The 26,868-nt window shown below is 38.6% G+C and overlaps 2 protein-coding genes across 2 annotated transcripts; both read right to left on the minus strand.

Annotated features, from left to right (window-relative positions):
- Positions 1 to 1,227: 1,227 nt before the first annotated feature.
- LOC128374066 (cytochrome c-a) lies at positions 1,228 to 2,341 on the minus strand. The gene is made up of 2 exons (XM_053334301.1): positions 2,173 to 2,341; positions 1,228 to 1,578 (listed from the first exon to the last, which is right to left on the minus strand). Exons 1-2 carry the CDS (start codon positions 2,339 to 2,341, stop codon positions 1,433 to 1,435), a joined length of 315 nt encoding a protein of 104 aa, XP_053190276.1. The 3' UTR covers positions 1,228 to 1,432.
- A 2,810-nt stretch (positions 2,342 to 5,151) lies between these two features.
- On the minus strand, positions 5,152 to 8,333 carry npvf (neuropeptide VF precursor). Its single transcript, XM_053334551.1, has 3 exons — positions 8,172 to 8,333; positions 5,487 to 5,863; positions 5,152 to 5,215 (listed from the first exon to the last, which is right to left on the minus strand). Exons 1-3 carry the CDS (start codon positions 8,331 to 8,333, stop codon positions 5,152 to 5,154), a joined length of 603 nt encoding a protein of 200 aa, XP_053190526.1.
- Positions 8,334 to 26,868: the final 18,535 nt, after the last annotated feature.

Here is a 26,868-nt window from a genome sequence, read left to right on the forward strand (position 1 = left end):
CAGTCCCAGTTGGTCTGCGTGAAAGGCACCTAACTGTTGTCTCATCTGGATTCAGCGCAGCTGGCTGGATAACTGGGATGTCAGACACTAGAGTCTGCATGCGTTTGGCACGTTTTATGTCCTACCATAGTGATGTTGATGGTTTCTTCAGCAATGAAATGCCTCCCTCTGCTGGAGAGTTTAGTCCATGCAAGAATGCAATATTCCACCTACTGGGACTCAACTTATCTTTTCTTTTTATGTCTGTCAATGCAGGTGAGAGAAGTTTTTGAAAATATAAAGGTGGTTAAGTTGACTAAATTGTCCTACATCTATGGCACTAATTTGTTATATTGTTGTCCCTTGTAGGATAATTGTTTATTCGTTTTTTAATCATTGTATTCATGTATTTAAAAGTTCTGCTGTTTTTTGATGGCATTCTTAATGTCCTTCCTCATCGATTGTCTTTTGTTGGTGTTACTGCTCTGTTATGAAGCCTAACTAAATGACTGACTGACTGACTGACTAACTAACTAACTTTGTGATTTCCATCTTTTTTTCCCTTCCTTCCCATCGTGTGTGGATCTGATATGGGTGGCAAGCTGCTGCATGCAATTGCCCTTACAGGGGAAATGAAGTTATATTAAACTGGATTGAACTGAATTGAACTGAATACATTACAGAGCGGAAGGAAACAATAAAACACATTGTGGAAAGAATGGGCTGCAGGCATAATTCACTAAAGCAGAGGTACTTTATTGGCACATCAGTTTACTCAAGTCAAGGTATTGTCTAGAAAAAGAATGACAACAATGAAGTGTAAAACAGTAACTTAATAAAAATGTATTCAACAGGTCGTTATCAGACCAAGTTAAAGGGTTTTAAAAGTTATTATTACTATTTGACCTGAGACAAACACACTCATTTTGATGTGCAAATTAAACACAGTCAGAAACAGCCATATGCAAAAGGTCTGTAACAGTGTAACAAAGTAACATTAACTTAAAATAAGAGGGAAAAAGAAAATGAGTGGAAATAAAAAACATATTTTCTACCCATTTTGAGGCTGCAGCAGAAAACTACATATAAACAGGATAGTCGAAGTAGTGAACACAATCAAATATAAAAATAAACTTTAAAAACAGAGATCAAGAATGCAGTAAGAGTTAAAGTGGCAAAAACGCAAACAGATTCTGTGCAAGCAGTAGTAAGATTTGTAGGGAAACAACTGCATGTGCCCAAGTTGCAGGAAGACTGAGTCATATGGTAATTAAAAGCAGCCTCTTATACACAAAAACAGTGTGGCAGCCATGTTGTAATGTGACATGACACACAGATATTAACGGCGATTGTAAATTATGAAATCAAAACTAATACAAATAAAACACTGTATTTTTCCTTAGATGTTTGATACTTCTGTCCACAGCTGTATACTTTGTCTTCTGTGTGTCTATTAGGAGGTGGCGTCCTTTAAATAGGCTATAATATCCTGTCTTTCCCTTTTCTTTCTGATCCCACTGAAGATCATCTTGGTGCCAGGAATATATTTCTTTGGGTTTTGAAGGTAAATCATCAGAGTTTCCTCATCCCATATAATACCTAGAACAAAAAAACAACAACACATAAACACACATCAGGTTTCCAACATGATTTCCTGAGCATTACTTTAAGTATACATCCATCTGCATTCTCACACATTTGATAACTGTCTTTAATTTTTATTGCCAGAGGACACGTCAGTGCTGCTGTGCCTGTTCAGACCTGCTGCTCACACTGTCAGTCAGGCACAAAAAGCTGCTTCTTAGCACTACAAGGTCCTCTGGGAGACAATAACTGGACATGCCTGAACTTTCAGATGGACATTATATGTGTTGGTCTGCATGGTTGCCTATATGCTTGAAGAATACATTCACAATATTATTTCAACTGAAGACTGAGTGCCTTTGTTTTTTCCAATTAAGGGCAAATATCAATCAAGACTTTTGCCTGGGCTTTATATGTTCTCTGTTTTGTTTCTGATTGGCCTTTATTTGCTTCTTTCTTTAGTTGCATCTTGATAATATAGCTCTGGGCAGTGAACTGTAAATCAACCAATTAGACAGTCAATAGATACTTTTTTCTCATAGTTGTTGAAATACAGATGAGGAGACCTTCATACACCCAAACCTACAGTCTACAGTCAGTCATCCATACCTTTGTCAATATTGGCCTGTGTATAGGAGTAGCCTGATGCCTGTCCTGTCTTCCTCCCAAACAGACCCCACAGGTTGGGTCCCACCTTGTGGCGCCCGCCCTCATCCACTGTGTGACACTGGGAACACTTCTGGACAAACACCTTCTTCCCTTTCTTGATGTCACCCATGATCAGCAGCTGGGAGGAGAGAAAATGATCAGTCAGTATTAATCAATGTTAGTTATATGAATGTACAGTAATCCACGGAGTGACCTGAAGCCAACTAGTTAGAGAAATATGAGAGTTTAGCACATCTCATTTTGGGCACTGTGCTGCCTAGGGCGCGGTGCTGATAGATTAAACAGGAAAAGTTTGTTGTCATGGGCTACTTCCGGATTTTTAAAAAAAGAGTCGGCTATAATATGACAATAACTAGGATTATAAGGAAAAAGCGTCCGGATTGACAGGTTAGAATAAAATAAAGAAGCCCAACGCCTCACTGTTTGCTCCTGAAGTAGAAACCAAATACAAAGTTTGTTGACTTTTGTCTGGATGAAAAAAAACAAAACATCAGCTGTCATATACAAAGTGTAACAATTCCATAACTGACTTGTCGACACATGATAATGCTGCGGGATAAAGAGCAGTAGAGGAATAAACCTGCATAAACACACACACACAGCAGCTCACATTGTGACACCACCATGTTTTGTGTGTGATAGACAGTTAAAACAACAAACAACGAGCGAATAGCCCCAAAAATAAAGCTTTACTGACCTGACCGTATGTTTCAAGAAGATTCCTCCCACTTTTTCAAGTCAAGTTTGACTTTCTTGAAGTTTTTTTTTTCTGGTTGTTTCGGGGAGGCGGACGGATTTGAAAGTTAGAGGAAAAAAGGAGGTGAAGGGAGCGGTAGAATCAGACTGAATAAAGCTGTGATGAAAACACGTTATACAACTCATGACGAAGCGACGTACACACCCGTTTTTAAAGACAGGTGAGGTATGTCTGCAATGTGTGGGGGTAGCTTAAATGACTGCTGTAGCTTTAAAAATCAGTTAAAGTAAGTATTTATTGAATGTTTTAGGCCATTATTAAGACATATTAGGACACATATTGCAGCTCCCAAACTCTTCCCTCATTTAAATCTGTAACTAGGGTAACGATCCAGTACTTAACCCTTGATGTCCCCCAGGACACTAATAACGTTGACATAGCTGGTACAAAGCTCCTTTTAAATGGACTTGAGTCCTACAGTCCTATCTGACACTTTAAAGATTATTAACTGTTGTTTATGATCCTTATTATATTTTCCTATTTTTGATTTTTTATGAATTAATTGTTATTGTGTAGTTGTATTGTGTAGTGTATTGTGTTTTGATTTTGTCTGATGATTGTCTTCTTGTCATGTGAATGTTTCTTGCTCTCAGGTCTATCTGTAAAAAAAAAGAGATCAGATCAAACTGCCTGATTTAATAAAGATTCAAATAAAAATAGAGTCTACTGTGTGTCTGAGTGAAGTGAGGCACTGGAGCACATTTGACTACTTTCCTCTGAGAGCACTGCAGTGTCTGTGCAATGGAGACCTGTGTAAACATCTTCTACTACCTTGGGACCCCAAATATCATCCCCTGTCCTTACATTACACCTGTCAAGGGGCGCCCATTTTTTTTTTTTTTTAATGTTGTAGAGATCTTCCAGTGATTTAATATTACAAAGAACACACCAAATAATTAATGAAAATAAGCCATATCATATTAGAGCCAGATCACAGAAACAAAATCCAATAGGCCTATTTTCCTCAAACACAGGAGAAGACATAGGAAACTGAGCTGAGCTTGAAACAATACAAGCAGGGATTTAAAATGTGAAGAGTGTGATGAGCATATATCCCCTTTGGTGTTTATATTTTAATTAAATGTCCACCATGTGAAACAATTGAATGATAGTGATATAAATACTGAAAATATACTATGAATATATTATGAATATATTATGAAGTTCATGTTGTGAGATACAAATAAACACTGTTGTATGAAATGAGCATGTAAGACCATTATGCACTGTGTTTCTGCTGAAGTTCCTACTCTCTTCTTTCACTTGTTAGAAACCCTGATGACCTGTTGGAGAGAAATGGGACTGTGAGGGATTTTTCAAAAACATTGGCAGAAAGGTACATAGATAGATAGACAACACTTTATATTTCCCTTTGATCGTTTGAATAATTATGAAAAGTACCATAGTTAAAAAAGTGATGTGTACTCCGTCTTAGTCCAAGGACTCAGTGAGACTTTGACTTGATGTTGTCTCCCTCTTGTGGTATAATTGTACTTTATGATGCTTGTCCAAATTATGTTTTCTCATTGTAGCTTATTGCCCTCATAATTTGTCTATTTTCCAGTTTTGGTGGAGTGTATATGGCCTTGTTATTATAAGCCACTTTAATTAATATAATTCAATGGTACAATCATAAATCATGTGTCACAAACATAAACGTAAGCCTGGTATCAGGTTGCAATAGTTCTGCTCAGTTAATATGCGTTATAGTCAAGTAGAAATAATAATAACGCCAGAAAGATTGTGTGGATATCTCCTTTCAGACTAAAAGGAAGGATGTCTTAGTTTTAAATGTCTTTGTTTGATATTTTAAAACTTATTGACTGAATTAAAGACCTAAAAACACTAGAAGGAAGCCCTTTAAGTTCAGCATCTTTATCAATATGGCAGCCTTCTACTGTTTTCATGTGCCACAGGTGGATTGAGAGACAGTCTGTGATAGTAGTCATGGTGTTGAGGCCTACTGTCCATGCATTTGCGGCTGGGGTCCAGGTGGTTAAAAAAGTGATTTAATAATCAAAAATAATTGTAAGAATCAACATACAATAAGGACCACAAACTATTTGCTTGAAACTTTTATTATATATTTGCCATCACATTAATACAATTAATTACAGTAAAAATACTATGTATATGCTGTGGTTGACCTCGGTGCAGTCTCTTCATCCTTTTTTTTCTTGCATCTCCACTTCTTCTGAGCTACTTGTGAAGTCAAAATCTTCTTCCCTGTATGAAAACAAAGAATATACAGTTTGTATTATTCATAACTAAAAAAGTGCATACTTGATATTTCAGACTTTGATAAGGACACCAGCCTTGAAATAGACTGGTGCACAGAGAAAATGAATTGATGGAAAGTAAAACACAAAATGGACTTTGATTCACTGTACTGTAGTGTACTGTAAATACATGTTTGTTTTAACTGCAAACTGAAAACTTATGGTATCTTTTAGGAAACAGATAATAATGTCAGTCATTATGGGTGAGAGTTTCCTACCAGAGCAAACCAGGCTTTAATGACTGTGTATTAGCCAGTGTCCTAAGAAGGCTCAAGTATAGGCTATTTCTCCCAAATCTCTGAGAGAGCACTGGTCTCGATGCTTCTTGGACATCAGGACAATCTGCACACATGTGAATAACCTCCCATGACCTCCCAAACCTCTGGGGCAAGTTGGGGGTAGAGTTTGGTGACCTGTCGTCAGCAGGATCACTGTCCCTTCCAAAGCGCATGGGCATATTGGCGTGAAGGTGGAGAGGTTTGGGAGTGGGCTGGTAGAGCTTGATGATGGTCGGGAGGCTGATTCTGCTCGTGGTCGGGTTCACTTGTATGTTGAAGCTGTTGGGATCCAAACTCCTTCTGAGTTCACTTCTCGTCTAGGAACAGAAACATATTGAAGTTTAGATCAGTCTAGAAAGATTTTTATGTGTTCTATGATAACTGAAATTATTAGCTGATTCATCGATTAGTCAACTAACAGAAAATGAATTGGCATGTGTTTTGATTTGATTGATTTGGTTAAATGATTAATCATTTTAGTCATTTTTAAGCAAAGATGCTGTGAGCGTGAGAGTGATCTCTTCAAATGTGAAGAATCTCTTGCTTTTTAAAATCATGTATGTGAGCTGAATATTTTTGGTTCTCAAACTGTTGATCAAACAAAACAAGCAATTTGAATATGTTTGTGCAGTCTCTGGGGAATTATAATTGCTCATAATATCAGGCAGTTTATGGGGGAAGAAATCATGAAAATAATATGCATCAATAATAATAATAACAATCATTAATGCTAATGTTGTACTACTAATACTCCTCTATGAGTTAAGTCACACCATTTTATAAGAGTTCATATAATAATAATGCCTTATTTATAGACCTTTCAAAGCAAAGTTACAAAGTGCTTTACAGTAAAACAGATACGGTAAGTAAAGAAGTTACAATAAATAAAATAGTACAACAAATACCATCAGTGAAGAAAAAGCCAGATGATAAATGAGGCTTAAGAACAGACTTAAAAGATGACTGAGTTTGCCTGCCGGGCAGGGAGTTCCACATCTGAGGGGCCCAAACAGTAAATTTTTAAATCTATTCCCAAACTCACAGATGACCAATGAAGGAGTAGCAAGGATTGACGTAATGTTGTCACTTCTCTAAGTACATGTTAAAAGCATGTCAGCCGCATTTTTTGTGCCATCTGTTGGATGTTATGCTTGCTGATACCAGAATATAGTGTATTGCAGTAATAAATCTGGAGGAGATGAGAGCATGAATGACCTCTTCTAAGTCTGCAGATGAAATTAATGGCCTGATTTTGGTAAGCTGCCTCAGCTGGGAAAAGCAGGCCACTGGAGGTCCCACTAGACTAGAGGAGAGACTGTCAATGCTGCTAGTCAATCAATCAATCAATCTTTATTTGTATAGCGCCAAATCACAACAAAGTCATCTCAAGGCACTTTACACATAGAGCAGGTTCTAAAGCATACTCTTCAGGTTTTAATTTTAGTCTATTGCAGGGGCTTGAGGGATTAACTACAATGGTTTCTGTTTTACAGTCATTCAACTGCAGGAAGTTGTTGGACACCCAGTTTTAAATGTCAGCGAGGAAACATCCCTAGTTCCAGGCTCTAATCGGACATACAGTTGGGTGTCATCCAAGGAGCAATGGTAATCAATACTATGTCAATATGCATGATTTAGCCCACGGTAAATGGTAAATTAATGGGGCCCAAAATAGTATGGAGCAGAAACCAGACTGAAATTTGTCAAATATAAGATAACAATCTTATCATAAAGGAGATCAGTGGTGTGGAGACATTTTTTTCTAAAATCTTTGATTAAAAAAAAGGCAGCTTGGAGACGTCTTCTTTGAAAGGGAGTAAGAGTGGCATATTTACTGTAACATTTGTTGTGAATTGGCTGCTAACAACAGAATTTGCAGTTTTAAAAGGCAGTTATTTTATGAGCTTCAAATGCAAACACCATCATAATAACTTACAGTAAAAAAGTATTATTTGATCATTCATTTGACAATGGTCAAATTGAACCCTCAGTGTGTTCAATGTTCTTCTATAACTCAACGAAACCTCTAGGGCTGCAACAAATTATTACTTTCATTATCACCTAATCTGTTGATTATTTTAGCTGATTAATTGTTTAGACTATGAAATGTTAAAAACATGAAAAAATGATTGTCATTATTTCTCACAGGCCACATTCATGTCTTCATATTGCTTGTTTTGTCTCACTAACAGTCAATTTTAGTTTGCTAAGATATTCAGTTAACTGACATACATGAAAAGCAAAAACAACTTTTTTTTTAAATGACTGAAACGAATAATCAATCATCAAAATAACAGCTGATTAGTTTCTGACAATCAACTAATCAATTAGTCTTTGCTACTCTAGAGTCTTCAATGCAGGAACACATTAAAAAAATCCCAATAATAGGCCAAAAATGTGTAAATGTGACATAAATTGTAGTTATTAACACAAATAACTGTGGTCACCAGGGTCAACAATTTTGACAGGTTTTTAACAAATAATTACTTTGATCTCAACTCCGTTGATTATGCTTTCTTTGATCAATATCTTGACAGTTTAAGTACAGAACTCAAGGGAAGTCAAGGTGATACAAGGAGCAACATAGATTAAATATTTGATATTGGTTCATTAAACGGTTCTCACCTGCTGGTGTGGCTGTTTCCTCACGGTGTGTCGTCCGTCATTACTGCTCGGCAAAGTTTTATCACTGTGAATCGATTTCCCATAGACCTGAGGGTCAGACACCACTGCCCCGCCAAGACGCCCCAGCATCAGCAGCACTGACAGTAAGATTGCCGTCAACATGTTAACAGCAGCCTTATTTCCTGCTGATCATAATGTCCCCTGTTATTAAAGCCCACTGAAAACATACGTCACCTGTGATAAAGACACTCTCACACTGACGTATACACACACATACATCCTCTGCATCAGCCTCATTTAAATTAACCACATTCCTTCAAAAAATAATGATCCAGCTCTGGAGAATACATTTGAAAAGACATGTATGTCCTAATTGGGCTGCTGAATGACAGAAGGACATCATTGGATTGGAAAGAGTGAATGGTAGCAACACTCATCTTCAGTATGTGATTTAAATTTGTATTGTAAAATCTACAGAGGTTGTATTTTCTTTTTCCTACAATCTTTACTAATTAAACCAAAGATATGTCAATTAGGAACATATTCCTATCTTCACTGATGAGCTGGAAAGAGCTAAAGGGTGTATTGATGGACACAAACAAGACAGTGGGTTTCCTGAAGGCAAAAAGGAAGAAAAACATGTTTTGAAGTCTTTTATTCAGCTTTTTAGTGGTTTAGCTGCCCTTTGTTTGATGAATTAATTTATTTCTTCAACTCCCTTTTAAAACAGTTAAAAGAAAGAACAAACTATTCAAAGTGAAAATATCTAAACATCCTATTTGTAGCCATAATTTCAATATATCATTTTAAACAATTTCATCTGAAAAACATTGGTATTTTAACATATTTATTCTTTGCAATTAAGTTTCTGTTTGAGGACACTTCTCATACAGTTAAGTTAGAGTCTTGTTAGTATAAAAAACGTTTTCCTGTTCAACTACAGTGAAAGGATTGTAACAAAAAAGAAGAGAATTTACTATAATTTTGACTGTAATTTTAAATATTCCCTTGATTTGGCAAATTTGAACAGCTGGAGGCTCATGTTAGAGTCACATAAACATTTTAATACATTTCAGAATGCATTTGTTTCTTCATAAACAGGAGAAATGATTAAGAAAACTCTGTTTCACTGTTCATTTGGGCATTTGGTTAATTTAAGACAGAATTGAAACGTTTTGAACGTATCTTTTAAAGCAGCCTTTTCTGGTTTTATTTGACCACTTAGGCAGCAAACAAAACATTATTTTATTAATTTAAAAAGTTGTTATGGTGAATGTGTTACCAAACAGTTCCATATTTCTGTCTGTTCTTCTATCTCTGCCATATTTCTGTCACTCTTCTTAGCTCTGATTTGGTCTGTATAAACTCCTGAGGGAAATAACTGGCTCTTTAGATGCTAAATGCTCCACTATTTTCACCATCTAGTCACTAGCTGTCTCTGTCTGCTGTGTGGTGTTGGACAGTGGGTTTATCAGAGCTTTTTCCACTGAAAACAGTTTCCTGCTGCAGCTGGAAATGAGATTGATGAGAGCACTGAGACTGAACCAAACAGTAAATTTGTGGCTTGTAAAACTAAAACAATAAACTGAAACTAGATAAAATGCTCCGGACAGCTGAGGAGAACTAGACTCTAATTTCCCAGCGGGTTTGTCACTAAGAGCCACTATTCACACACATATTCACACATATTCATTGGATCCATTCTTAATATGTCAGAATTATATTGCTAGCATTAAATATTTTTATATTAACAATAATATTAGTGCACCAGTGTATGAAGAGTTTACATTTCCAGAAATAAAGGATGACACTATGAAACGTATATATATAGAGATCCTTTAATCTGTGTGAAGCTTTAATGGATATGTGGTCAGAGGCTCTTTGGAAAAATCTTTGTATAGAGCACAGAAAACATGTGAAGCATTGTCCCCTCTCTGTTATAACTGCTTTTCATCCAGCATGCTGCATCTAGCAACGGTTAAATGATTCATCTTACACAAGTATTCACAACTTAGCAGTGGGAATGACGTCACTCATCATTCCTGCTCCTGAATGTGTGAATAATATGTTTAGATGCATAAATGACTGGAGCTGCATTTGCATCCAGAGTAGACAGAATGTGAGGAATGCCTGTTATGAGACACAGGGTGATAATGACAACCCGCAGGGAACTTTAATTTGATCCATGCGGCCTGACCCTGACATTGTTGCCATTTGCCACGTTGCCATGTCCAGTCCCACCTTTGAGCGCAGAGAGCATTTAACCTCGCAGTTTGAAGTACCTCAGCAGCAAAGTATCCGAATCGCATCTGGTTTTAGTGATTCAGTATCAACCTTAAGATGTTTTTTATGGCTATGGTTTCAGTCTATCTTTCTATGTTATCATTTACCTCCCACCTCTCCTCAACCCTTCTCTTTGTGCTCTCCCTCGCTGACCCTGGCCCCAGCTTGCAGACTATGGGGTTTGGGATTTACGATCCTGTCTCCAACACTTATCCAGAGTCTTATCCACAGAGGGCTTCCCTATACCTCAAGCTCTCCCTTTGTTCTTTCACTGCTCTCTCCGAGCACTCCCTCAAAGACCTTGTTCTCTGCCACTGTAATTCTCTCTTCTTAATGTTTTTAATGTGCATCCCTCGCCACCCCGGCGGCCTTTTTCATCTTTCCATTTTCTTGCTCTCAGCCTTCTCTTCCTCCCTCCCCTCCTCTCTGTTTTTCCCTGCTGTCTACTTGTTGGAAAACTAACAGTGCCTCCTTGACTGAAATACAGCCCTGCTTTTATTTAATACACCCTGCTTTCATATATAATGTTTTTTTGACTTATCTTACATCCATTTTTGTATTAGTTGTATGTTCTATATATGAGAAATATTGAATTTCCTGAAATGTTCATCTACCTGTGCTATGATTTAATTTCTTGTGAAACTGAGGAAAACTAATGAAGAATATGGAGGAAATAAAGCTGACAGAACGATAAATACATGTAGATCAGAAGAAAGCAGAAAGAGGAGGCAGAGATCACAGTAACGCTGTTGATCCTTGCCTCTCTCACTCTCTATCTCTGTGTCCGGGATCTGGCAACGTTCCCAGAATTCCTCTCCTGGAATGGGACAACCTCGGATTCCCAGGATGATTTGTGGTACTGTGCTGTTATCCCCCTGTTGAGCTGATTTATGTCCAGTTTTATCCCCCCTCCCCAACTTAGACATCAGCCGGGTCATCATCACAACACTTTACATGCCCGTACACTCAGCAAGGAGACACATTCATCAAGCCCCTTGTGACGGGTTATAGTTTTGTCAATGATCAAATCCATTTCTGTGGAATCACTGCATTATGATATATGGGAAGACGTGCTGACGCCGGGCAGACGGACACACAGGCTCATACTACAGTGTGTGTGGCTGGTGTAATTCTGCGTTGTGTTGTTGACGATGGAACCACATCTCTCACACGCCAACACATCCAATGAAAAAAGCAGCCAAATGAAAACTTTCAGCCTATCATAGGTTCAGGAGAAGGACGAGGAGACAGACAGGAAGTGCTACTTCTATTTCTTTCCACAGAAGGACAGAAAGAGTTTTATGTTAAAGTATTTAACCTGTTACACATGCAGAGAGCAGGGCTGAGCATTTTTGGGTCCGTAAGCAGAATTTGACAGGCCCCCCACTGAAATCCTCCAAGTGAAACACAATAAATTATCGTGGTTAGTTTCCTTCTTATGACTGGTAGTAAAATTGCACAAAAACAGGACCAGACATGATACTACTTAAAGGATAATCTTGCCAATATTCTCTGCTTTTTTGTCATCGCCAACAAATCCCATCATGTGTCTCAATATTTTCCAACTTTCTGACCCTGATTTGAATCTTTAAAAACAGGTAGTTATATTATATATATTTAAAACCATGGCTTAATAATTTCTTTAAATAGATGGCAACAGTTAGCAAACAGTGTAATTGTTGCTGACTATATTCAGCCACTGATTAGATGGCCTAATGAGCATTTACATCACCATGATTTTGTATGTGGGGTTAACTAAAGAACAACAAACAAACAAACTACTATGACCATGTTCACTGTAATACAGAAACATGTCAGACAGTTCTATGGTTCCCAGGAATAAATAACTATGTCTTTGTCTACAAAGGAAAAAACTTAGTAGGTTGAATTCACAACTGATTAGGTCTTTTAATGGAATTTGTTGATAAGAAAAATGTAGACCATCACCAGCCTTTTAATATCCTTTTAATGACCAAAATGAACACAAGGCTTCACATTTCATCACTGTAGATAAAGACTTACTTTTCCAATTGGGGTCATTTTCATTTATTTAGATAATTTGAAGGATTTCATGCTCCTCTAACCCTTAAGGCTCATTAATCCCCCTAAAAGCTTCTTGGATGGTACTCAGGGACATTTTTCTTAGTTCATGAAAAGCTTTTTGAAGAAAGACTTATTTTACCTGGCAACAGCAGTTTCTAATTTGCTGGTTTGGGGTCCCCCAGAAGGCACACAGAAGGCCTGTATGTTTGCTTAGTTTACCTGTGCCTTAGTACAATGAAGAGACAATATATGTTATGCCTTTAACTTGACAATTTGTTTGGTCTTTAATCTATGATGCCTTTGGATGATTTTACCATTTAAAAAAACATATTATTTAAAAGAGTTCAGTTTTGTCCACTTTTGTTCAATTATGATGACTGATAACAGGAATTGTTCATTTTTGCATTTATTTGACCATTTATTGCCCTTTTCTTACTTTAAAACTTAATTGGCGTTGGTGCTTTGCCTCAGCTCGTAGTTCAATTGTAAAACCAGAAGATGGCACTCTAGGTTTGGTTGATCATTTCTGAAGTTTGCATATTTGCTCTTAGAGGCCTCTTGTCCATTTCTGTCCTTTAAAATGTGTGGTTTTTTCAGTAAGTCAATCACTTAAGTTTCAGTTCAGTTTTAGGCTTTTGTTAGGAGATTAATGTTATATTTAGTGCAGGATAGCATGAGTTTTAAACAGCATGGTGCACAATGTGGCAGGTGTGATCCACCAGGTGGCACTCTAACACACTAATGTGCATTTGCAAGAGGAGGAGGAGCACAGGTGAAGAGGCGGAGAGTTGCAGGAGAAAGAAGGAGTGTCCCAAGAAGGGGAGGTGTTTTGATGATTGTTTACAAGGGGAGGTGCCCATTGCAGGAGCCTATCAGATGCTGTTAGAAATTCACCAATCAGAGCTGGAGAGGAAAAGCCAGGAGAGGCAGGCAGGAAACTGAGCAAATGACCCTTGATGAGAGAGTGGGGAGGTGGAGGATGGGAAGGAGAAGGGGCCCTGGGAGAGGGGTGTGTGTAAGAAGTGAAGGGCTGGTTGGAGAATATGCCACGGCACATGTTTTGTCTTATGTTTTTATTATAAGATATATTCCTTTTCCCAAATGTAAATGTTACAGGTCCATTCAAGTGTAAAGAGATAAATAACATATGTCAGAGAAGATGAGCGATTGAGTTGCAGCAATAAAAATCCATTAAGAACTAAATTTACTGCGATGAAAGAAATAGAGAGTGAGAATGAAAGTACAGAAATAAGAGAAACACACATTTTTTAAAACATGGGGGAGGAGGGGGGGGGCATGGTAGAGCTTGTCTAATGATAAGAGACTGATGTGGAGCAATAAGAGAAAAGACAGAAATATTTGAAAGATGGATTTACAACGATTTCGAACATAGATTTTGTAAATATTACTGCTGTTTTGGTGGAGAAATACAAGTCCCTGTCACTCTTGTTTTCCTTTCTCCAAGTTGATTTGAATGTTTACTTGGTCATTTATCTGTTGGGTGAGTTTCATGATCCCTGGGCCCTGGAAACCTCATAAAGCCCTGGTGCATAAATTCCAAAGGCATCAGTGTCAATGGGAAGTCAAGCATCTTTTTCTTCACTCTTATTGCAAAATAGTATTGAATTTTCTAAATAATATTTGGGAGGAGGATGAACTGATAAATAATAAATGTGAAAAGATGCACAAAATGGAGTTAAAAGGCTAAGAAAATGTTATTTCCCTCAGTGTTTCTCCTGGCTTATGTGCCTTCTCTCTAGTTTGGCTGCTGCTCAGCAGGTCAGAGGAAGTCAAAGGTCGCTTCGACACCCACACGGGGAGCAGCACCATGACCTGCAACCCCTCCCCACCATGCAGCTGAACCCTGCACAGCACCTAAAGCAAAGTAAGGAGAGAAGAAAACAAGTCAGAGGGAAGAGACATAAACTCATTTTTGAACGCACAAAATGACATTTGTTTTACTCTAAAACATATTTTTAGCGTCATCCAAGCCATTTATAATTTTCCACGTGGAAAAGTCAGTCGACTAAAAATTATCTTTTCTTTTCAAGAATTCAAAAAATGGTTGTCTCTGAAGCTGTAATGATGGAGATGTGACTGTTCGGCATTATCGCTAATTAAATACATGAGACTTTGATACTCTAAGTCAGAGATGGGAAGCATGTGCTGTCTTGATTCATTTACTGCTCATTTTATGTTGGGTGTTAGAGGGCGGTGGGAGGATCTGCAAAAGTATGAGGGGAAAAAACACAATTTGATTTCAAAGAGCTTGTTATTTGTTCTTAGTAATATGTGTTTTACTCCTTTGACACTGTGTCTTTTTTTTAAAGGGCTGGGTTGCAAACAAACATTAGCCTCATACAGTGTAATCAACACATTTCAGTTGCATAATATCAGACCTTGATTATAATACGAGAGATCATTATAAAATAAACTATTATTATTGCTATTATTACACAAATACACTGCGAAGGAGTCATTAAAATGCACTCCATACTTAACCTAATTTGCACAAAATGAGCTTCCAACACTGAAACAGCAAATGCTGAGTTTGCACGTTGCACAGGTTTTCTTGTTAGTTAGGCAAAATACAACAACAATGTTAAGTAATGCCAAATGTGAAACAGTACTGTATTGCGCATGCTTGAGTGTGTATATGTTCATGTGCGTATATCACACACAGCACTTAATTAAATCAAAGCAGATACTTTTATAACAACCCTCTAATAGTTCTTCATTCAGAAAAGGGGCTTAAAGTATTGAAGTGCCTGCAGCACTTAGCTGTATACAGTTACAGTATCAGCACTCATGTTTCACTTCCAGGAAGCTTTCAACCTCTGATGCGTTAACCTCCATAAATTAAGACTATGGTTGTGCTATATTAAGTGTGCTGTTATGTGTAGTTATATCTCCTCCTCTCTTTGCTTACTTTGATGATGGAAATATATTTCTGAAATGATCATTAAACATTCTTTGAAAATATTCAGATTTAACATAATTACAATTGTGTGATAAATTTAAAATCATTTTAAATTGATAGACTCCTTTCCAATTTTAGCCAAATATAAAAGCAGCTAAATAAAATATCAATTAAACAGGGGCATTTTGAAATAACTGTAGTTTAAACAACTGTTCCCTTATCTTCTGTATACACATGTTTAAAATGTACATGTACACACATATATTGGCATACTGTAACTCTCCACTGTATATAGGATTACTTATGCTGTAGCACGCTTTCCTGCATTAATACTTTGTTCCTCCGTTTCATTTGCTTTGTACACATACTCTGCACAATGATAATAAAGTTTAATCTAATTTAAACAATGCCTCTTGTCAGCCTAGCATTTTTTGCATAATTTGGAGGCAGACCATTTTGAGCATCCTCACAGTCCAACCAACACAAAATAATTTCTTCTGTCTTGCAAATAAAGCAAAGCAAGACTTGTGTTAAAGAAGGCAGGGTTGACTCTTAGATTTTTAATAAATGAGTTAATGGAGCCTTTAAGGACCCTGTTATAAATCTAAACATGCTGGAGAGAACAAGAATGCACAGAGTTGATTTACAATGCCATTCATTGCTATGGTTGTAATAGTGGGTCATTAGACAAAATCAATAGTGATGTGGATTTAATAACTCTAAAGTTTTACATATAACTTGCTTGCAGCACATTAATTGGAAAGATCATTTGGATCATGTTTGATTAATTATAATATATGAGCTTTAGGAATTAAAATAGTTGAATTAAAACACATAAAATACTGTCTATGCAGGCCACCCTTAGAAGTTAATGTTTAGGGAAAAGGGAAACATTAAAATCACAAGAGAAAACATGGGATCTGTGATGGAAAAGAATTACTGACATAATTATTTAGGGACCATATTGTTACATCAGAGATGCATCGGTCTGAAAGCAGTTCAGTAAGAGAGAACATGCTTTATTAATTAGTTTAAACAGGAACATTGAACACTAAATCTAATTTCAATTTATTTTTGATATTTTCCATAGTGTGGATTAAAAACGCTTTAAAAAATCAATGTGTTTTAATTTTAATAGAGTTTTTAAATCATTATGTAATTTATCTCCATGATCATCATTTAGCACCTCTTTTTAAGAGAAAAACAAGTAAATAGCTATCAAACAGAGGAGAAAATGTACTGAGTTTGACAGAACACAATGAGTGGATGACACATACTTTAAAACTGCACTCAAGTAAGATATTGATATTGCAGTTTCCAGTGTGTATGCACACGCTCAGTATACAGTTGCCTGTGTGGCCGGTTACGTGTGAATAAAATACTGTTATTCTCTGATGGTTTGTGAGTGTTCGGCTGTAAAAGCATCCTCACTTTTCTCTCATTTCCCCTCCCTTTCCCACTCTCTCCCCATACCATTCCCGGCAGCTAGAGCTGGAGTATATGAGTATGTGTGTATCTGTGTGTGTGTATTTGTGTGTGTGTGTGTGTGTGTGTGTGTGTGTGTGTGTATTTCTCGCACACGAGGGAACCTGATCTGGACCATAGTTTTCAGCACAGCCTGTACAATCCCTAGAGTTTTGAATGAAGACAGAATTAAAGAGAGGGAAGTAGAGAGAGAGAGAGAGAGAGTCCAATTTGACCTCAGTAGAGCTTTTCACACTCACACGCACACACACACATGCACACATGCACACTGTGCAGTGCAGCACTGAGTGGTAGGGACAGCTGTGGGATAGTGACATCATCTTTAGTTGCCTGCTGGTGTATTTGATCTGGGCTGAGGGAAAGATTGAAACTGAAACGCCAGACTGCTCTCTGGACCCATATTCCCTGCCAGAAAAAACGTGTAAAAAAGTGTGTATATGAGTGTGTGTGCGTGTGCTTGTATGCACTGCTGTATATGTGTGTGTGTGAAGGTTTAAGAGCACCAATAAAACCACAACATTGAGCCATACTCCTTCTACTCTCTCCCACTGTCTGTCTCTCGTTGTCTCTCTCCCTCCCTGCCTCCCTGCTGATTGATGCGTTGTATATATTCCTCGTGGTAATCAGATCCTTTTCTTCCAGAGGTTGTTGTAAATACGGGCTGCTGAAGTGCCAGCCTGCCAGACAGACAGGCTGACTGTCTCTGGTGGGGATTTAGCCACACTCTGAGCCCTGGCACTGCGCTGTGTAGGGGCCCAAGGGCATGAAGGAACACATGATGCCCCGCCATGACGAGATGAGTCCACGGCACGCTAGTCGTTTGTTTGTGTGTGTATGTGTGTGTCTGTGAAAGAGGGGTCATCCAGGGTCTGTGTTAACATAGATGTGTAGATTCATTAGACATCTGACTTGATTTGAACAGTAAATTAGCTGTTACATGGAAATGAGCCGAGCATGGAGGTGGTGCCATGATGTGACTTTTTGCGGTTCGGTGAAGATGACAACACAGGGGGGAGCAGAGACACACACACATCACACACACACACACACACACACACACACACACACACATACACACACAGTCATGCATGTCGTACAATTTGAAGAGCATCCCTCTTTCTCTCTCTCTCAGCTGACGGATACCTACACAGTCAGATCACCACTATAATGTTCCAGAGCCTTCACCACCTAAACCATCCACTATTACTCTCACTATATGAGAACACATAGCCAAACCAGCTAGCAGATATGTGTGTGTGTGTGTGTGTGTGCGTACGCGTGTGTGCGTGCATGTGTGTGTATGAGTGTTTATGTGTGGTTTTAGACATTTGGTCTGAGCATGGGAAAAAGTGCAGCTTTAAACAGTCAAACAAGCAACCACCACCACAAATACTAAATTCCACAAAACCCTTTAAACAAAACAACATGTTTGTATCATGCACAAACACTCACACACAGAACAAGTATGCTACTAGTACTAGTACTAAATGTCTATCAAATCACATGACCTGAATTAATTAGGTTTGAAAACATATTTTAGGTTTCATATACAGAAAACATGATAAGTGGCATTATACAATTAAGTTGAGCCAAATGATTAAGTCACATTGTCACATCATCTCTTCATTATCATTACAACATATTTTAGTCTACCATCCTTTGATGCACCTCTGCATTACTGTAAACTGCCTGATTATTTAAGAACAGTCAACCAACTCAAGATCCACTCACTAGCTTTTTCTGAATATGAAGAACCAAAAGTGCTATAGTGATATCTGAACAGCTACTATAGAGAACCTGCATGATCAATATCCTAACTGATCAATTTAAGAAAAAGCTAGTAAGTGGACCAGCTGTTCCAGCTGTGCACTAGTTCTTAAATGACCTTTAGTACTGATATGGTTGTTGATAACGAGAGCTCAGCTGATACTGAATCTTTGAATCCGAAAGCGGCTGATCTTTAAAAAATATAGAACACCTGCCATAATCATACATTTTTCATAGAATTGAGGCTAAGTTATGATGATATGTAGTGAGTGAGGAGTCACAGTTGAAAACTAAACTTTATATTTAAATACCAGCTAAATTTTAAACAGGAAATATCACTAGTAATTAAACTAGAGTCAACAACTATAAAAAGACATAAACAGAATACAAATATTAAAGTTAACATGAATGTAAATCTGTAGTGTATAATACTTAAAAAGAATTAAAACTATAATTTATGATATCTAACTATAATAAACATTCAATTAAATCCCCCCTCCCCTACACAAAAAACAAGAAAAGGCCCGCTGTAGATTCAATGCTTGTTTTCTTCATTCTGGGCTACTGTAGAAACATGGCGATGCAACATGGCGCCCTCCATGGAAGAGGACCCACCCTCTACGTCGATATAAAGGTCTCATTCTAAGATAACGACAACACAAAGATTCTTATTTTCATGGGATTATACAATGATTAAAACATGTATATATTATATTCCATTTCTCAGTCAGTTCTGTTAGATGCCGTTAAATTCAACACACTGCACCTGAAACACCACTGAGCACTTTTGGAGTAAATAGGAACATCTACTGCACTACAATCCAGTCCTTATCACCTAACATCACACATGGTTTTATACCTGAATTTTCCACTGTTTCAAAACTGTGTGGTGAACCTTCCCAGAGGAGTAGCAACTTATAGGAGCAGATTAATGTACATAGTTTGAGAATGAGATGTTCAACAATCACGTCTACATAATTTGTTCAAGTGACATATTTTTGGCCACATAGGGAATCTGGGATAGACTAAAATCAACAAATAATACAAGTCTGAGTAATGTATCAGGCTCTACATATAACATACATTTATATATGTTTATTTAGCTTAGTTGAAATAGTGTGCCTTGACTGTCATGCCAATTAAGCACATTTGAAATGGACTGACACACTGAGACACAAAAGTGAGAGAGAGACAAAGAGACAGAGAGAGGGAGAGAGAGAGAGAGAGAGAGAGAGAGAGAGAGAGAGAGAGAGAGAGAGAGAGAGAGAGAGAGAGAGAGAGAGAGAGAGAGAGAGAGAGAGAGAGAGAGAGAGAGAGAGAGAGAAGCTAGTGAAAGCAGGCAGAGGGCTACCACCCACCGAAGCAGACAGCACACTGTGTCTCACTATGCAAAAAGTCAGCATAGACACAAAAGGTATAAAAGCCATCTGGGCTAGGCGGCTACGCTACATCCAGAGACAATAGGGCCTCATTCAGACTGCCCAGCCCAGCCAGGGCCATCTGCTCTTGGTGAGAGTGAGTGGGAGAGGGGACCCCCTTACCTCCAGGACCCCCAGAGGTCCCAAAGTACAACAGGAAAGATGTTAGTCTGAGATCTGCATAATATTAGGAGTATGAAAATATGAATGAAGATGAGCCACTTAACAAAGCACGAGCCAACACAGCAGACGTGGTGAATCGGGCATGTGAGGGTGCATGCGCCTCTACATTGGGAACAAGAACAAGTGTGGTGTTTTTCTGAGCAACAATGGTGAAAGGCAAGCAACTGTTACAACAGCAGGGGAGAGGACGGCAGAAAAGGGAGTGTGGATGCATGCAAGCGTCTATACATATAGCACACAAGCACAGATGCACAAACACTAGAATGAACTCATGCAACATAACAGTGGCCATTCATCATGTAGTGGAAGAAGAAACAAAGAGAGGCGTGAGAGAAAATAAGGAGACACTATGAGAAGAGGCTTGGTGACACTTTTCATCTGTCTTTTTTTTTAGCTCAGAATTGTGGATTTATGGAGATACGGGTCTCTCTCAAGCTCTCTCAAGACCAGTCTATACTTTGGCAAGGTGAATATTCATGCAATGAAGTCCTGTCACGCAATAGCATGACTGTAAAGCAGCCAGAGAGAGAGAGCATCTCAAGAATCTAAATTTGGGATGAGCAACCAAAGCTTTAAACCCACATGGAAGCAAACCCACACTAACACACATATGCTAACAGATAAACAGAATAAGCTACTGTACGTGCCACACATGCACATTACAGACATGCAATAATGCAATCCATGAGCACACATACCGTCCATTCTTTAGCATCAAACCAGGGGATTTCCCATTCAAATATCACATCTCCTGCTTATTACTCAATAAGCCTCTTTGAAAGAAAACACATTGTGAGATTTTTATGCTTATGAACACAGATGCTGAGTTTAAGCCTTTAAGCTCAACATCACAGCAGACTGGACACTCTAATCACAAAGTAGTCACTGTTGAAATATGTTACAAGTTAGCGTGTGGGTAGCTTCATGTGCTACCCACACATGCTTTTTGTGAGCTTTTAAGAAGCAAGACTTATCTAATTTCATCCTCTTATTGGATGATCCAATAAGAGTGATTATTTTATCACATACTTAAATTCTGTAATGCTCCCAAAAGGTTCCCTTAAAACAGATCTAGTCGGTACTTTTTTATGTTGACGATGAAATTAATGATGAACAGTGAGATGAGTGATGAAAGTGAGAGTCACTCCTGACAAACATACAGAAAATGATCAATGGACTCTGCAATTACCCCTCCTGTTCTTTAAGCTTATTTCAGCTAAAATAATAATTGTTTTGTTTTTACAGTCCATAACTTTACTATTTTGTTTCATTCTCACACCTCCCATCTGCACCATTTTTAGCTACTGGTAGCAGCTGTTATTATTGAAAAACTCAGAGCTAAATGGAGAGTGTGTATTGGACTAACATTTGTCGGGTAGCCACAAAAATGACACCCAGTGAACCCTTACGTTGCTCTGTGTCTGCTGGATGTGTAAATGCTAGTAGCCTATACTATTTGCTAAGACAAAGATCAAAGATTGCAGATTCAAAATATACAGCTAACTGTTATAGATTCTTGTCATTTTCAGTCTGTGTTTTTATGTGCTTTACCATTGGTGTCAAAAGACACAACAATCTTACCATTGTTAAACTTGCAGACCAACACTTGCCTGTCATCAGCAGCTATTGTTTAACCGTATCAGACACAAAGACAACATGTCAGCGTTTGCTCTTTGCGTATTCTTTTATTCCAGTGTCATCGCTGTCAGCTAAAAGCTTTTGTGTATCCACTCTTCACTGTCACTGACTGTTTACACTTGTTGATTTGCGCAGACAGGTTAGCTATTTTTTTTTGCGCTGAGTTAGAAATGATTTAGTGAGGATTGTATACCTACTGAAGTGTGAGTGTGAATGCATGCATGTATCCATCTGCCTTTAATTTATGAGCGTGCACCTCAAACGCAGACAGTGCAACACCTGAGTTAGCTCAAAGGTGTGCAATGTCAAACCAGCCGCTGATGAGAGATCCCGACTCAAAATTTATGGTTCATGCTAATGAACGGTTTTGTTCTCAAAGACAACCAGCGACAGAAAATGTGGAAGTCCCCCTCAGCTGCTGACAGACAGTTGTCAGAGGCCTCAGATTAATGAAGGAGTCTCTCAGTCAGCCGGCTCCCAGAGGCCAACACAGCTCACCCGCAGGGCTTAGGTGGCCTTTAAGTGGTTAGAGGTTATATGCGTGCATAGGATCTGTTCAAGAGAATGAACACATGTATAGTGTCTTATAAGCTTTGTTATATTTAGAATGAAACATGTTTGTCCAGATCTACAAATAAAATGGACTTCCACCAGTCACAGCTGATGTTTATCTTTATGCCTTTGTGTTTATGGTGCAATAAATTACTCTGCATGCAGTAGATTTGTTGCTATACTGAATATTACACCTAGAGAGCGTTATATCTCTGTCTTGAATGGTCTGATGTGATGAAGAAGAGCACAGCTCAGTGGAGGCAAGAGGTAAGAAGAGTTTAGTGCCTGATTACATTTCACCCCACTTTCTAAGGCATTTTGCTGGCACATATCTAAAAAATGATAAGGGCAGCAGTAGAAAAACAGCAAACTCCTAGATCACATTTACATATAATGTGTTCATATATGATTGCGTACGATGAAATCAAGTCTTATCCTAGTGTAACATCACAACCTGTGTTCATTTGGATCCTGTAGGCACGTTGTGTCTTTCAAGCCATTACTAAACTGATAAGTTGTGTCCTGGCTCAAAATTAACCTCTGCATTTTAAATCACTTGAATGATTCATTCAACAGTCATAGTGTGCTCTTGTTGCCAGCGAGTCTGTGGTTTCATTTTGTCTGTGAAACTGAGCGTGGGAGAATTTTTCTTAACTGCACCAGTACAAAATCACCTACAACTCTACAATAAACAATGAGAAGGACTGAATTTGCACACTGTATTTCATTTGAAAGAGGCTTTGTAAAGTCTGAATTCAAAACAAAACAAAACAGTGGAGTAAATGAATCCTGAATGTTAGACTGTTAAGATATGTTTGCTTGCACTGTATCTATGGCAGACTTACATTCATTCATTCAAAAAATTCTCTGCCCCTCTTTCCATCAGTTTTTCCTGTGTGTGTGTGTGTGTGTGTGTGTGTGTGTGTGTGTGTGTGTGTGTGTGTATGTGTGTGTGTAGCTGAAGGGCAGAAACTGGTTTGTGACAGGCTTTGACAGGTATGGCATGGTGGCACACCTCCCAGCTGTCAAACAGAGAGACAAACCAAGGAAACCAGAGATCAAGAGCGCTGAGGCGAGGAGAGTGACTGACTGATAGCAGAGAAGATTGGGATGAAATTGCTGAGAGACAAAACATTAAAATAATGAATGATCTTTAGTCACTCCCCATATTCATCTTTCTGTTCCACCCTTGTTCTCATTCGTTTACCTCCCTTTGGCTCGTAATTTCTCACTTAGCTTTCTCCTCTCTCAACACTAGGCCCTCACCTGGATGAATTGTAAAACTGCACCACCCGCCCCTCTCTTCACAAATCAAAAAACACCTCAAGTGCTCTGCAAACTTGCCTGAGCATGAGCAGAGGTGATCGGTGTGTGCAAAGAGTTACTGCCAAGTATGAACTTGCAGCCAGAGGAAGACATACAGACTTAAGAGTCAGACAGAAGTAGAGGTTATGAACAATTTTGTAGAAAGAAATGTGAAGAAACAGACAAAGAGAGCATTGAGGGAGTAGGTAAGAAAGAGAAGGCCATTTTGTGTGTGTTTGTGTATTTCCTTGGTGAAAGGCTGTTGACGGTTTAGCTGGAATGTGCTGTCAGGGCCTGTCACCTTGACAACCAGGCCTGTATTTCACTCACTTGCTAAAGAGAGAGAGACCGAGAGAGGCCCCTGGCTTCTAACCCCCTGTCAAACCCATACACACACACACACTCTCTCTCTCTCTCTCTCTCTCTCTCTCTCTCTCTCTCTCTCTCTCTCTCTCTCTCTCTCTCTCTCTCTTTCTCTCTCTCTCTCTCGCACACACTTAGCAAATTCATCCTCTCTATTCATTTAGCTTGTCCAGCTAGTGATTCATTTCACAGAAGTCACACAACCTGTTTACGTCACTTTGAAACTCTCTTCTGTCTGCAGTGTTGTTTGAAAGCAGGGGCTCACCTGGCATGTAAGGTGAAAACAGCAAGTACATAAGGTCATGGGAATCAGTGTGTTTTCCTGTATGTGTTTGTGTGTTGTGCGGTGCACAGGTGTGTTTAGCCTTATCGGTGTGAAAGCACATGAACATGTTGCCTGCCTGAGCCATTTTCCGATCTGTCACCATAAGTCAGCAGAAAGTTGAGATCAGAGCGGCAGCCACAACAACATCACCATGCACAAAAGACAGGATGGACAGATGAATGAGTAAGGGATGCACTGAAAAGTAGACGAGTGCATAGCTTGAAAGATGGATGGTCTAATGGATGGATGATTTAAGTGACAAGAGAAATGACAGATGCTGGCGGATAAATGGATGGATTGACAGATAGACAGATGAATAGAGACACAAAGTGACAAAAAGAGGGAGGATACGTGAAAGGAAAATGAAAGCAACAGATAGTTTGTCTCTCAGGCAACAGTTGAAAGAAGACATGGTGTTCAGCCAATGAGTAACGAAAACAATGACCACAAAATCTGACTAATTCCAATGAAAGTGATTTATTTTTACACGACTGAGAGTATTTATGGCTCAACCTGAAGCTTGAAGTGTTGACAGTCTCTAAAGTAATGAGAACCGGCATCTAAGCTAGTCAAACCCTGGCTCTCTGTCAGAGTGGACTTCCGATTTCTTCCGCTTGACTGGACGGGCAGAAAGAAGGGATGGAATGGGGTTGGGGGGGGTGGATGCCATTGGCATTCCCCTGCTTACTCTCAATAGAGCCATCTATTGCTGAAAAGGGTAGATTCCCTCTCTCCAAGCCTCGCCCGCCCCGTCACATCTCTCAGTGCTGCTGAAAGGCGGGACAAGTGAGCAAACGCAGAGCACACACAAGTACACAAGGGATAAGAGGGGTGGGGAAGTTTGACTAATACATCTGTACTTCATAATTATGTTGTGTGGCTCCAACCCGAAGTCCCTTGCTGTGAGTGCTGACGTCTTGCTATTTATGTCCCTGGAGTTGCTCATTTGTTTTTGCTGTTGTCTTGGTTTACTGTCTTCTGTCATTTGAGACAAACTGTCTTGTAGAGGCTTTAATATCAATCAGATGTAGTGCATATTTAGTGTGAATCACACCAAACAAAGGCAACAAGAAGTATTTCTTTTGGACTTGTAACTGTCAGTATTTATGATCATTTAGATTTCATATTCACAGAAAAAAATCTGCCCATAAAAATTATGGGACAGCTCCAGTATGACAGAATGTTTAGCTTTGTTTTTTTGTTGTTTTTTTCACACTATTACAGATATTCTTCCAGTGCAAGTCCTTCACCCAAATTGTTTATCAGGGTGAAATCTGATTTCATGACCCATTTAATTTCACACACAATCATGCTGGATTTATAGCTCAGTGTTAAAGTCCAACTGGGATTAAACTGCCTTTTTGTCTACGGTATAGCTACATATCCCCTCTGTAAACCACTTGTTCTGTGTTCTCCTTTTAGAAAATAAATCATAAACCAAAAAATATTGGAGAATATTTTTAATTCTTTGATTTCATAAAGGGAAATACTGTTGTGTCATCCACTTACATAGCTGGAATCCTTATTTTAGTACAGCAAATCAAATCTTACGTAAAGCAATAAAGTGGTGTTTAATCATAGGCTGAGCAGACAGTCACACTGTGCCTACCAGCATCCTGCTACACAACCACAGACTGAACAGCAAAGCACTGCAGCTTTTCAGCTTCCCTGCTAAAATCTCTGTTTTATCTAACTCAAACATGAACACATGTCTTGTCCTGCACACTAAACAGCACGTAAATGTACCTGAAAATGTCACTTTGGTCCAGTTAGATGCTAGTTTGGTCATTGCTCTTAAAATCCCTGTTAGTGACACACTGTCTGTAAATGAGCTACATTGGTTGGTTTACACACATCCCCTGTAGACTGAGACAAAAGGGAGCATTTATGATAGTTCCCCAGACCTTTTTTCTTCCAACCCATTTAGAAAACATGTTGACATTATTTTTGACTGCAAAGGATGAAGGACGATTAAATGTGATTTCAGTCTGGAGGAGGAGGCAAAGAAGGTCATCCACTAATCACAGGGTGGGCGGTTCAATCCCCAGCTTCTCCTGTCCACATGTTGAAGTGTTCTTGTGCAAGACAACAAACCCCAAATTGCTTCTGATGGCCAGGCCAGCTTCTTGGCTTTCTGCTAGTGGTGCGTGAATGGGTGAATGAGAGGCTAATTGTAAAGTGATTTGGATAAAATAACTACAGTGTATAAATGCAGCTATTTACCCTTTACTAACTGAGTTAGACATTTCAGTAACTGTTTTCCACCAAAAAATATTTGATGTAATTTTTGAAATTCCTGAAAAGCCACTTAAGAGTTCAAAATGTTTTGTAATTTACTTCACATACGACACTTCCACTTGAAAAGCAGTGAAGAGGCCTGAAAAGTTATATTTTACTTGCTTGTAAAAACTGTCA

Source organism: Scomber japonicus, chromosome 15 (assembly GCF_027409825.1).
Source record: "Scomber japonicus isolate fScoJap1 chromosome 15, fScoJap1.pri, whole genome shotgun sequence".
In the NCBI taxonomy this organism is placed as follows: Eukaryota; Metazoa; Chordata; class Actinopteri; order Scombriformes; family Scombridae; genus Scomber; species Scomber japonicus.